This window comes from Arachis ipaensis, chromosome B09, assembly GCF_000816755.2.
Source record: "Arachis ipaensis cultivar K30076 chromosome B09, Araip1.1, whole genome shotgun sequence".
Taxonomy (NCBI): Eukaryota; Viridiplantae; Streptophyta; class Magnoliopsida; order Fabales; family Fabaceae; genus Arachis; species Arachis ipaensis.
The window spans coordinates 619987-632897 of NC_029793.2; the positions used below are offsets into that span (position 1 = coordinate 619987).

The 12911-nt window shown below is 32.8% G+C and overlaps 3 protein-coding genes across 5 annotated transcripts in view; 1 reads left to right on the forward strand and 2 right to left on the reverse strand.

The window, feature by feature from the left end:
• LOC107617510 (metal tolerance protein C4) overlaps nucleotides 1–306 on the reverse strand; it is a gene marked incomplete in the record, with an annotated part of 4024 nt that extends 3718 nt beyond the window's left edge. The window contains 1 exon segment of the mRNA XM_021110553.1: nucleotides 50–306. Within this exon segment, the coding sequence (XP_020966212.1) occupies nucleotides 50–124 (75 nt within the window).
• On the reverse strand, nucleotides 968–6712 carry LOC107618164 (mannosyl-oligosaccharide 1,2-alpha-mannosidase MNS1). The gene is made up of 14 exons (XM_016320130.2): nucleotides 6109–6712; nucleotides 5476–5523; nucleotides 4931–5119; nucleotides 4593–4705; nucleotides 4033–4098; nucleotides 3739–3910; nucleotides 3214–3303; nucleotides 2881–3005; nucleotides 2701–2766; nucleotides 2307–2415; nucleotides 2125–2223; nucleotides 1950–2030; nucleotides 1699–1869; nucleotides 968–1586 (listed from the first exon to the last, which is right to left on the reverse strand). Exons 1-14 carry the CDS (start codon nucleotides 6268–6270, stop codon nucleotides 1347–1349), a joined length of 1731 nt encoding a protein of 576 aa, XP_016175616.1. The 5' UTR covers nucleotides 6271–6712; the 3' UTR covers nucleotides 968–1346.
• Nucleotides 9471–12897, forward strand: LOC107618680 (GATA transcription factor 28). 3 transcript variants are annotated; one of them, XM_016320809.2, is made up of 8 exons: nucleotides 9471–9824; nucleotides 10264–10595; nucleotides 11084–11170; nucleotides 11245–11381; nucleotides 11909–12037; nucleotides 12252–12357; nucleotides 12554–12622; nucleotides 12724–12897. In XM_016320809.2, the coding sequence occupies exons 2-8, from the start codon at nucleotides 10275–10277 to the stop codon at nucleotides 12787–12789; spliced, it is 915 nt and encodes a 304-aa protein (XP_016176295.1). In that variant the 5' UTR covers nucleotides 9471–9824; nucleotides 10264–10274; the 3' UTR covers nucleotides 12790–12897. The 3 variants fall into 3 exon arrangements, with proteins under 3 accessions (XP_016176295.1, XP_020966214.1, XP_016176296.1); XM_016320810.2 differs by having other exon boundaries at nucleotides 9472–9824; nucleotides 10254–10595; nucleotides 11248–11381; XM_021110555.1 differs by lacking the exon at nucleotides 12724–12897 and having other exon boundaries at nucleotides 10254–10595; nucleotides 12532–12622.

Genomic DNA, 12911 nt, shown 5'->3' on the forward strand with positions numbered 1-12911 from the left:
TCTTAGAAGAATAGGATTTGGTGTTTGGAGGGTGCGAAGAAGGCAGTGAAGGTTGTTGGTTGAGAATGGAAGAGTGGCGAAGAAGAAGACGAGAGCGAGCAAGGTAGTAATATGATATTCGCATTAATACAATACAATTGATGAATATTAGGGATTTGATTTCTGGTGAACAACTTTGGAGACTCAAGTGAAGAGTGAAGAATATTACCAAGAATGGTGCGGAATGAATGAATATTCCTCCATTATTCGGAGAAAAATGTTACTGTTGCAACTTTTCAGTTTTCTCAGCTCACGCTCTCAGCTACAAAATTTGGATATGGAAGTAGGACGAGGGTTATATTTTAATATGATAATTTTTTGTATTTTTTAAAATTATGGAAGTTGGGAGATACACAAATCAGGAGTGTGTTTACAAAATTTAAAAAATTTGGGTTACAACCTATCAAACTCACCAATTTGTGTTTAAAAAATTAAAAAATTTGAAGTACATAGATCGGACCGAAATATACAAAGTCCAAAATTTTTTTAATTTTTTAAACACAAATCAGACGATCTGAGTACAAAAATCGAACAGTCCGATTTTTGTACCTTTTAAAAACCGAACGGTTCGATTATCACAATTTAAAAAAACATCATTGTTAATCCCATATTAAAAAAAAAATGTGCACACTCTCGAGCTTATAGATTTATTGAATTAAGAGAATATACTCTCGACTATTATCATACACTCGACATGATTTTCTTTGATCTATTTTTTTTTTTTTCGGTCAAGCTAAACTAAATGTATATAATATTATAATGTTCAGCAAAAGTCAACTAAGACAATTCGAGCCCATTATTAAGACAGCTTTCAATTTTTCAATTCAAGAAAATTTAAATATATTAATTTTGTTTGAAACTCTCGACCTCAAGTTAATTTGATCATGCTGAGCCTCCATTGACTGTATAATTATTTCACTTAATTATCTGATTTAAAAGTAAAATATTTCATTGTCTTAACAGTGTCCAACCAAAGAAGACATTGGCATTTGGCGAAACTGCGAAAGGAACTGTCTACACTAGCGAATGTGAGTATAAAAGATATGCCTCAAATACATAAAACTCAGCAATTTATGCTTGTGAATCACACAAATGTATTCCTTCATAAATTTTCAAGAATAAAACGTTTTGATTTCCTATATATAATATAACATCCCACCTGCTAAGCAGAATGAACCCCTTCCCACTCAATTGAGGAAATGCCAGCAGCATCTTCTAAGCTCTCTATAAAGGGATCAAACTGCGTTTCTCGAATCCCGGCAAAATGGGGTGGTCTCCGGCAATGATAGAGACAAATATGGAGAGATCTAACCTGACCTTCCTTCTTTCCTGCCACCTATTCTAAAAGAAGGCTTTTGCTTCTCATTTGAGTTCCCAACAGACCCCCCTTCGTTCCTTTGCACAATCCGCAGAGGGTGCGCCTCCGTATTGAACACCCATTGATCTAATGGGATCACTGTCGGAGGCGAAAACAGAAGATAAAGATACTTCAGTGTCTCCGCAAGGAAGAAGCTTTGCATCATGTTGTCTTTCACGCCGCTATTCACCTGAGAAGTGACAACTGTAGAATATGAGTAGCTGCCATGGATATATGCATTATCAAACACTAAAATGCGAATGCAAAACACTTGATCAAACATGAACTTGAGGTGTGCTTACATCCTTCAGTCCAACGTAGCCTGACTCTACGCGCGAGTTCTTCTCAAAAGCTTGAAATATATTCCAACCCCATTCCTGGTATGTCTTATTGCCAGTTAGACGCCAGAGGTAAAAGAGTGACTCGACTGTCTCCGGCCTCAGTATATTCCATGACGTACCCACACTCATGTCCTTAAATTCAAACATAAATTTCAGATCACTCCGAATTTTCAAATTGCTCGTCATAAGTGCACGAATAATTAACAACTAACCTGGCCATCATGAAAGAAATAGTTCTCTCCAGCCAATTTTGTTGGGGTCGATTGATAGAAGTTATAGCATGTCCAAGCAAGCTGCAAAGAAAATAAAATGTAATCAGACTCCACTGGAAATCACAAAACCATTTGCAAAGAACCAAAAACTAAAAAAGTTGCAAATAAAATATACCTCTTCTGCTAGGGACAGGAACTTCTGAGAGTCTTCAGCGCCATAACCAAATGATCCCAAAGCAACCATCCCTGGAGCAAAGCATGCTAGTTCATCCATCTGCAGATATACTCGGGCGAATGAAATCATGTTATAAAAAATACTAAGTGCGACAATCCCAGTATTTTGATTCAATATCATACTTTGTCTGTGAGATATCCTCCATTCTTCTCACATAGATAAGTAAAAGAAGACGGTGTTGATCTCCTAACCAAACTTAACAGACCTTTCATTGATTTCTCCCACATTTCTCTGTTTTACCAATTGGAGGGGAAAAATAATCAGTTACGAAACATTTAAACTTCTAAATCATTAAACCCTAAACAATCGACCTTAATATAAAGATGAAATCTGAAATGTCTTCAACTATAGAACTTTAAAGATTGGCATCTGAAAGATTCTTTCATAAATTAAGGAATACAAAATTCCATCTCAACGGCCGTTGCAATAACAAATGGATTTCAGCCTGAACCCATATCAATTAACAGTTCAGCCCAAACATGAAAATATGTAATAAAGTAGGGGCATTATTCTCACCTATAAAGTTTTACAGCTGAAGTTTTATTCCCCTGTATCCAAACTTTGAGGAGGTATTCATAAAAACTGCAATGAGATATGATGCACACCAAATAAATAAATATACAGCAAGACGAGTCGAAAAAGTTAACAATACACAGAATTTTTCTGTGCTCATCTCATGCAAAAGAGTGTTAATACCTATCACCCATGGCACCAAAGGTGACAGGAGAGTATCCAGCCCTTCCACTGTGAGGATTGATGTAGATAGGAAGTAACCCATCATCAGGAAAAGTTTTATTAAGTTGTGTTATTACATTCTCAACCTGAAAAAGTAGGGTGCCGACCAATCAGTGCATTGCCAGAAGAATAGGTAACATACAAATCACAGCCTTAAGTATATTACTGATGCCTTTATCCATGCTCAAATATCACGTAGGTGAATATATCTGATTTTTACCAACAAAAATGTTGATACACCCACCCTTTTGTTTCACATTAAGGAAATGAAGAAACATAGAATCAGTTAAAAACCTTCTGCTGATACTTTGGGTCCCCAGTCCTTTGAGATAGAGCAATGAATTCTAGTTGTTCGGTGCCAGAATCTGCCAAAATACTGTCACCCTGCGAAAAATGAAGACAAAAGGGAATTGGAGACACTAATAATATTGACTTATAAAAAAACAGCTAGGAATAAAAAACTAACACAGGCCCGAAAGTCAAATAGTATAAGGATATCAAAATAAATAAATAAATAAATAAATAAATAAAAAAGCCTTCGCTTAAGTTGAAACCTAATCTAACACGATCCTAATCCTAAATAGCATATCCAATTTCATCAGGCTAGCAGTCAATTTCACACCAAAAATGACTATGAAACTTCAAAAATGGCTTTTAACCTCAGTACCCAACCTTAGAAGTTAAGATATAGACCCATGAAGCCATCTAGTAATAAAATTTAAAACAATGGGAGGTTAGTTATAATGAAGGAGTACAATCCACAAATGTAATACCCCAATTGTATATCGTTAAGAATGACATACGTAGAATTGTACTTACGCCGGTCCAACTAGGATTGTGTGCACGTCCGTGTGATAAGTTGATGATGTTATAAGGAATTCCGGTAGATGTATCCCAAGCAGGAAGCAATCTGTCAGCTATATCTTTAGCCTTGTCGAGGAAAACTTTGTCCCCCGAAAGATCATATGCACTAAGAAGGCCTCCTACTACTCTGGATTTTAGTGGAAATAGTCGCCCCAGAAAAAATGAACACAATTTTTAGTTACAGAAACTGAGTTTTTGAAATCGGGAATGAACTTTTAATTGCAAAGTAAACCAAACATATGAAACTACCTTATGGTTGTCTCAAAAACGCTTGCTTCATAATCCTTGTTGAAGTCCAAAGTGTTTGCAACCCAACTATCAGAATAATGTCCGAATAAGTTAATATGACAATGAATACAATAAAGAATAACCACCATAAAAATTAAAAATCAAACAGAGTAGCATAGCAAACAATTGAAACAAATCTAAGAAAATTCCACATATAAATTCAGGAAGATTTCAGGAATATAGTTAAAAAGAACAGTTTTTTTTTTTATTTTGACGGGGCCTACAGCGCAAAGTTAAAAAGAACTATATGTATATATAGACATAAAAAACTACTAGTTAAGACACCATCACCATGGAATGTGCCTCTAGGAGAGCAACAAATCGAAGAGAGGAAAACAAAAAATAAAATAAAAGAAATTTCTACCCTAGATGCAGATTATTCTTTTCCCCCATATATAACTTGTTATACAAGTTAGCCCCTATTAATTCCAAACAAATATAGAGATGTGATTAAAGCAAGGGAAAAAAGAATTGCGATAGTAACTATAACATGCTCATGTACAGAGTAAAGCTACACTCACTCTCGGGCTTTTTGAAACTGTTGATCAAGACCCATGATGTATAGTGTATCAAGTGAATCTATTAAAGTTGCCCCAAGACCTCCAAAACTGTTGACACCACTCTTTGACTGAGGCTGGCATCACCAAGGGGGGAAATAGTTATAAAATATTCAAATTTAAAGAAAAAATAACTTGTTTGCATTGCAGTAAAAAATAGTAAACAAAATCAGGCACTGCAAAAAACACCAAAGTAGTGTCATATTCAAAAGAAAGAAGCTGAACTACTAACTTTAGACCAAAAGCTTTAAAGTTGATTGTTCATACATAATTACCATACTTCTAATCTGGGAAAAAAATACCTGAAGTTCATCTTGGCCCCATGCATACTTCTCATAAGATCCCCAAGCATGAAGCATAGCTTCTTTTACTTTTTCTCTTCTCTCCATGTCAACTGGATCATCTACGACCTCTTTACTAGACTTGGTAGTTTTCCTCCTTAAGGCAACTTCCCCAACTTTACCACCATGGGCATTACTTAGCACTTCCAACTGAAACAAGACCAATTGCTTACTCCCCGAAATAGCATATTATTAGAATTGAAAAATATTTCTCATGACAAAATAATATATTAACCGAATAAGAAACCTGTGCTGTATACAAACAGACCCAAAAAAAGTGTAATTAATATCAAAAGATGAGGATTTAGCTGATTGAATGGAGAATGAGAATTTAAACTATGGATTTCAATCAGTTTGATGCGGGATTGATGCGGACAACACGGAACATATCTGGTCATTTTGTTATTTGTGTTTGTTTCTTGTGAATTGCAACATACAATGAATCTTTTAGTGAACTAAAGACTAAAACAAATGTACAAAAAGTTAGGCGCTTTACATCTTCTTACCCGATTTTGCATATCAGTAATTTCTTTCCGTAACTCCTCAACTTCTACCTGCATTTCACAGAACAATTAATAATGGCTGCAAAATGAACTTATGCAAAAACCAAAAGGATTTCAGCTTCCCTTAAAAAGAAATTTGAATAGGAAATGAAAACAAAAATGAAAGAGAATATATAACCTAATAAAAGCCTTGTTCTCACCCATGTCTGAACTTTGCCATAACAGACCTACCCTTCCACTTTTCCAAATATGAAATGTCCCAACTATACTGCCTATCTTCACAAATCAATCAACATTCACACTAGTCAACTTCCACAGAATTCCAACACACCAAACAATAACAAGTCAACTTCCACAAAGTGGGTCTGAGATAGGATACATGAATCAAACAATCCCATAGCATCAGATCCTAAATCATGTCTACTGAATCCCACACCACCATTATTAACAAACAAACAAGCCTTTATGGCACCAACCTTTCAGCTAACATGGATTATAGTCATAAATGAAGTCTACTGAATTTCCACAACTAACTGCTACCAAAAATAATCCATATCAGATCCATTCATCCGAAAACAAGTTAGTTGCCAAAATTAAGGAAATCAGGGATGTTTCTAATCCAAAAAAGTAGAGTACCTCGTGCTCTCTGACTAGAGTTTGACGATCCCAAACAATAAAAGAGGCACAAACAAAAACGATGAAGAGCACAGCCAAACGCTTTGGTCGCTTCAGGTAATAGGCAGGGTTGCAATACTTCCACTTTCCGCTACTCGTCACTGATCTGCTAGCTCTCGCCATTCCCAACCACCCCGAACAACCAAAGATCTAAACAAAGTTTTGGACTTTAACTCCAAAAGCTTTTCTTCCTTGAAATTCACGCTTTTGTTGTTGTCCTTTGTGGTTGGGTTGGAGTTGCGGTTGTGAAGTGCGAATCGCAGAGAAAAAAGAAAGGAACTTTAAGGGTTTATCTATTCTTCTTCTTCTTCTTCTTTGTAATAATATATTAATAATAAAATACAGTAACTGAAAATGTAATTGGTGAAGCTAAGAATAAGAACAAAGATGATGATGATGCTGCCTGCTACCCAAATTTATTTAATTAATATAATAATTGTAAAAAAAAAAAAAACGAAAATTGAGCTAAAATATGGAATTGCAAAGTGAAGTGTGAAGACATGAGAAGAGGGGAAAGGGGAAGACTCGAATTGAATGGGGCATTGGTCAAGCTGATCAACCATATGGATATGGGTCCCATCAAACTCTCTTCCAACTTCCAAGTCAATTTTTCATTTTTTCTTCCCACAAAAACCCTACTATAATTTCGCAAAATTTTTAATTAGGTTCCTATATTTTTTTTCTTTTAATTGAGTCTTTGTACTAATTTTTTTTATTTGGGTTCCTACACTTTTTTTTCTTTTATTTAGGTCCCTATACCAATTTTTTTTAGTTGGGTCCCTATAAAATTAAGTCAATTACTACTAAGAGGGACTTAATTGAAAAAAAAATTAGTGCAGGAACTTAATTAAAAAAAATATAAGAACCTAATTAAAAATTTCACGAAACTATAAAAACCAACAGAATAATTAAACCAAATTATAATTACAAATTATATTAATTCGTGTAAGCTATGATAAATATAAATATAAATTATATATATTTTATATGTAAATTTTTATAAATACAAGTACAAATTATTATTTTAAAACAAAAATAACCAAAACACTTCTTGCTCATCAGGAATAGTATTCAAAGAGTAATTTCGTAATATCTAGTAAAAACATATTGAATCGTAAAAGATCTTTTTAATGCTTTCGTTTTCTTTAAAACATATCTTTTAACTTACAAATTAAAAATTAATTTATTTAAAGCAGGTTTACTATTGATCAAGTGAATTCATCATTCGACTAACTTAAATCGATTTTATAATGTTCATATTTAATATGAATTATATAAATATAGCTATTCATCTTAATTTTCATATAACATTAAAACATAAAATGAAAATAAATAATTATGTACATAAGCAATGAATTAATTAAATTTACTTCTACACCATAGAATGAATAATTTTGTTGGGTTGCAATACAATATTTGTTAGAAATAATAAGTAAAAAAGATCCAACTTAAAGCTCCTAGAGGACTTCTAATTTCTAAATAAAGAAAGTTCGTTAAGTTAGTTGGCAGTTTTGGAGTTAGCTTAGAAAAAGTGGGTCTTTGCTACATAGGAGGAAATTGAAGATGTAAGATATCCAAAGTTTTTGTTAAGAAAACAATTTTTTTGGTCTTCACAAAACCTTGACAGATGAATGAAACGAGAAAGCAAAATTGAAGTTTTTGACATGAGCAATCCCTCAACATATGTAAGCAATTTTTTTTTCACTCTAAATAAGTTCATATACCATTTTTATTTGTTAAAATGATTACATTTACATTCTACAAAGTGTATAAATTATAATTTGATTCAAATTTAAATACCTCTCTAAATTTAAAGGTTAGTGCTTATAATATTTTGTGATTTGTAACCATCAATTAATCATTATTAATATTTTTAAGTTTAGTTTGGTAAAATTTTTATTTTTCAAAAGTAGCTTATAAAATTTAACTTTTAAAAGATAGCTTTTTTAAAAAATATACCATTTATATTTGATAAATCAAATTAAAATTGACTTTTAATAAATACAAGCAACAACAATTATATTTGATAAAATAATTTTTAAAATTTAAAATTACTATAAAAAACACAAATTTAAACGTTAAATTTAAAAATTAGTTAATAAATGAAGTTATATTAGACTTTTAAATTTTAAAAAGTATAAGCTAACTTTAAAAAGCTCCACTTATAGTTTAAAAAATATTCTGATCTTTTAAAAGCTACTAGCACAAACACATGATCTTTTTTTATTTACTAAACACAAGATGAGGAGCGGATTATATCTAATGATGTGAGATTATACACTTTTTTTTTTTTTACTAAAGATAGAAGACTCGAATCTACAACCTCTTAATTGAATATGAGGAGACTATGCCATTTGAGTTATAACTCATTGGCATATACTCTTTTCTTAACGGTTAAATATTGATTAAATTTTAATAAAAATACTAATTTCTAAAATTTTTTTCATAAAATAATTTTATATAAATAATTAGTCATACTAAAAATAACTCATTTTTAAGCATAATATAATAATATAATTAAATAATCGTATAAAACTTTTTTAAACTCCTTCATTAAATCCCAAATTAATTAAGCATGGAATTCTTGTAATTACACTTTCACCAACAAAAATAAATTCTCTAAAATATGAGGATGAACAGCTTCATATTTCTTGCTCTACATTCCTAAACTCAGGTTCAAATATACTCTTAATTCAAAATTATAGTTTGCAAAAATCTTTAACCTAACAAATGTAATTATTTTTAGTGAATGGAATTCTTAATTTCTTATACCATACATGAAAATGAGTGCCTGATCCACGTGAGAACAAGTGAAAAAAGTACCAAGGATAAATACATAGCATACGTTAAAATTAAATTGAAAAGGGTAAAGTATATTTTTTGTTTCTAAAGTTTCACAAAAGTTTTAAAAATATCCCTAAATTTTATTTTGTTTTAATTTTGTCCTAAAAGTTTTCGATTTGCATTAAATATACCTTCGGCGACTAAATTTTTAAAAAATGTAAGACTAATATAACAATAATACATGAAAATTATGCTTGATTTGCTTATGTTGAGGGTTGTTCTTGTGAAATTGTTGTTGAATTGATCTTAAATTTTTTGAAAAATTAGCCGTTAGAAGTATATTTGATGCAAATCAAAAACTTATGAGACAAAATTAAAACAAAATAAAACTTAGAGGTATTTTTAAAACTTTTGACAAATTTCAAAGATAAAAAATATACTTTACCCAATTGAAAAATACACAAAGAAAATGTGAATTAAATTAAAAATAAAAAATTAGCATTATTAGCAGGGTGGTGTGGGGTCATGAAGTTACAGATTCACTCATTCACATAACATTAATGATGAAATTTTTTTTGGGTTTGTGAAATTTTTTTGACTTGCAACAAAGCACTGTCTCCTTGTCCCTCTCCTGATCTCATCATCTCTTCCCTCTTCTCAACCCAAACCCACACAAACCAAAGCATCAAAACATAACCTTTCCATTTCATAATACAAGAGTTGCTCTCTCTTCATCATCATCATCATCTTCTTTCTTCACTTCCTTCCTTGTCCCGAACCTCAAATCCGACCCCTTTTTTCCATTACTTCAAATTTCGAAGCTTGAAGAAGGTTTCTGTTTTGATTCTGGGCTCTTGTGCGGATCAACTCACTCTCTACCAATTGCCTCAACTGTTGGTCCCTTCCCCTAATACCAAAAAAGTTTTGTTTTTTATAATACCCTTTTGTTCAATTCAAGGAAATCTGTTATGGATTGTTTGATTGAATTTGTGAGGTGCTCATATAGTGTTTGGTGTTTATCTGATTATTGTTTGGTGTTAAAAGATTGTACTTTTAGCTGAAAACTCAGCTGAAGTTACAACAGTTTAATTTACTTTAACTGGGTAGAAAATATTATGATTTACACAATTTCCTTCACTATGATGATGATGCTTTTGTAGTTATGTCAATACAATTTCCTGATTGTATGTATGAGTAGCTTGGTTTGCAGGACGAATTTCAAGCTCTCCATGGTCCATACTTTGGTTCCCTTTTTTGTTACCATTGGTTTTGTTTTATTTGCCTGCCTTTATGTCTAAGTAATCCTTCTGCAATTTTTGAAGGTGGTTTTAGCTTTTTGTGCCATGGATGGTATTCATGGGGGTGATTCTCGGATACACATGAGTGAGGGACAGCATCCTATGCATGTGCCATACGTGCAAGAACACGAGCATCATGGATTGCATCATATGAGTAACGGGAATGGGATGGAAGATGATCAGAATAATGGTGATGATACTAACTGCGGTGGAAGTGAGAGTGTTGAAGGTGAAATCCCTTCTAATCATGGAAACCTCCCTGAGAATCACACGGCGATGATCGATCAAGGGGGTGATGTTGGGGATCAACTTACATTGTCTTTTCAGGGCCAAGTTTATGTATTTGACTCTGTGTCGCCGGAAAAGGTGCATGAACTTATCGGAGTTGCTTTTTACATTCTGCATTGACATGGCACTACTCCTAATGTTTAGTCTATGATGCATGATTTGAGCTTTGTTTGACATGCTTTCTTTGTTAGTAAATACCAAATACTAGTTCCTAAGATAATTAAAATTATGTTCAGCTCAATAATAAGGATACATGGTGTATAATTCTTGTCATGATCAAGTAGAAAAATTTGTGCCTACTTTGTGGATCCTGAGCTGTTTATTTGGCTAATATTGCTATAAGGAAATTCAGTAGGGGCAGCACAGTGCACAGAATTTTTTAGTTTTTTGGGTCACTATATGTACAAATTTATTATATTTGCCTGGGTTTTTGTACTTTGGTTTTTCCTTTCTTTTCTGTCTATGACAAATAGTGATCTATTTTCGGTAAAATTGTGGACTACTGCCTGTATGTAGTTTGATCCATAGAAGAAAACAATTCTGATAATCTTAGGATGCATTCTTAGGTTCAAGCTGTACTACTACTATTGGGAGGCCGTGAAGTACCTCCAACTATGCCTGCCATGCCAATATTGCCCCACCAAAGTAATCAGGTACTACCTTTATGTCGTTAATTTTGATCGATAGTCTTTTGGTTGTAAAATATATGGCTCATGAAGTATTTCAGCAGGGATTTACTGGTACTCCACAAAAGTTTAGCGTCCCTCAAAGATTAGCCTCATTGCTAAGATTTCGTGAAAAAAGGAAAGAAAGAAATTTTGACAAAAAAATTCGCTATACTGTTCGTAAAGAAGTAGCATTAAGGTATGATGCTTACTATCATAAACCTTGCTTGGAATATTTGTACCAAAATGTAGCTTGATAATTATTATACTCAATTTATGTTTCTACATGCTTTAAGTTGTTGATAACATTAAACTGTGGAAACAGAACACATTGGTAAGTTCCTTCAAGAGCCTGCATTCATCTCAATTTTCATGTAATAACTTTGTCATCATTATCATACATTTGCAGGATCTCTTATATTTTTATTTTCCGAGTGAGTTTCTAAATTGTCCCAAATCGACATTCCATTCTTCTTGCTTTATTTTGTTGTTTTCAATATTTTCTCATTTATGGGGGCTTGATAGATATGTACACTCACCCAAAACTCTAGCTTTCTTAGTGAAATGTAATATTATAGTAAATATAGGATATAAGATTCTGTATATCCTTCTGTCCACTTACTTGATCATATAATTAAACATATACTCGAATCCATGTCCCTACTGGCAATATTATTTTGTTATGTTTGCACCAGTAGTAGCTTACAAGACAAGTGACTTTTGTAGGATGCAAAGAAATAAAGGTCAGTTTACATCTTCTAAGCCCAATCATGATGAATCTGCATCAGGTGCAGCAAACTGGGGGGCAAATGAAAGCTGGTCATCAGATAATAATGGATCCCAACAAGATATCGTGTAAGTCCACCGGTACATTTGAGAACAAGAGGGTAAAAAAGAAATTGAATTTCTATTCTAGATGTTGCCAACCCCACCATGTGGAAAATGGCTTTCTTGTTGTAATGATAATGATTATATGGTGTGGATTTTATGGCTCAAAATGAAAATCATGAGTTCAGTCCATTTGAGAAGTTTTAAGTCCATCTTTCCATATTTTTCGAAAATATGTCAGTTGTCGGCACTGCGGTATTAGTGAGAAGTGCACACCGATGATGCGACGTGGACCTGAAGGGCCAAGAACACTCTGCAATGCTTGTGGACTTATGTGGGCAAATAAGGTGAATTACATTCATGTTTATACCTCAAGTTTGTTTCTTTCTTTTTATTTTCTCAATTCTATTCTACAAGTGAACATTAATATCTTAAAACTAGAAAGTTAAACAACTGTGGTTGATTTCCTTCAATTATATTATTTGCAATATACTAATTTTGATTTCATTGTTGATATGTTGACATGCATTTTCTGAACCATAGGGAACTCTTAGGGACCTATCGAGAGCTGCGTCCATGGCTGGACATAATTCTCAGTTAAACAAGAATGAGGTTGGAACTTGGAACCCATGCTCACTATATTTACGATCATGATTCATTCTCTTCTTCTTACATAAACTTAATCTTTTCCCTTTATTTAAACATTTTTTCAGAATAAAGATTTTGAGGCCAATCAGATGGTACAAACAGTGGCAGCTGATGTTGAGGATTCTTCATGACAGGCCTTCTATATTTTGGTCCCATTTCCATGGAATAAGGGTGAGAAGAGTGTTTGCTTTAGGATGAGAAGATGAGAATTATTAGTCCTTTTTATTTTGGTTGGAAAATGCTCATAGGAGCA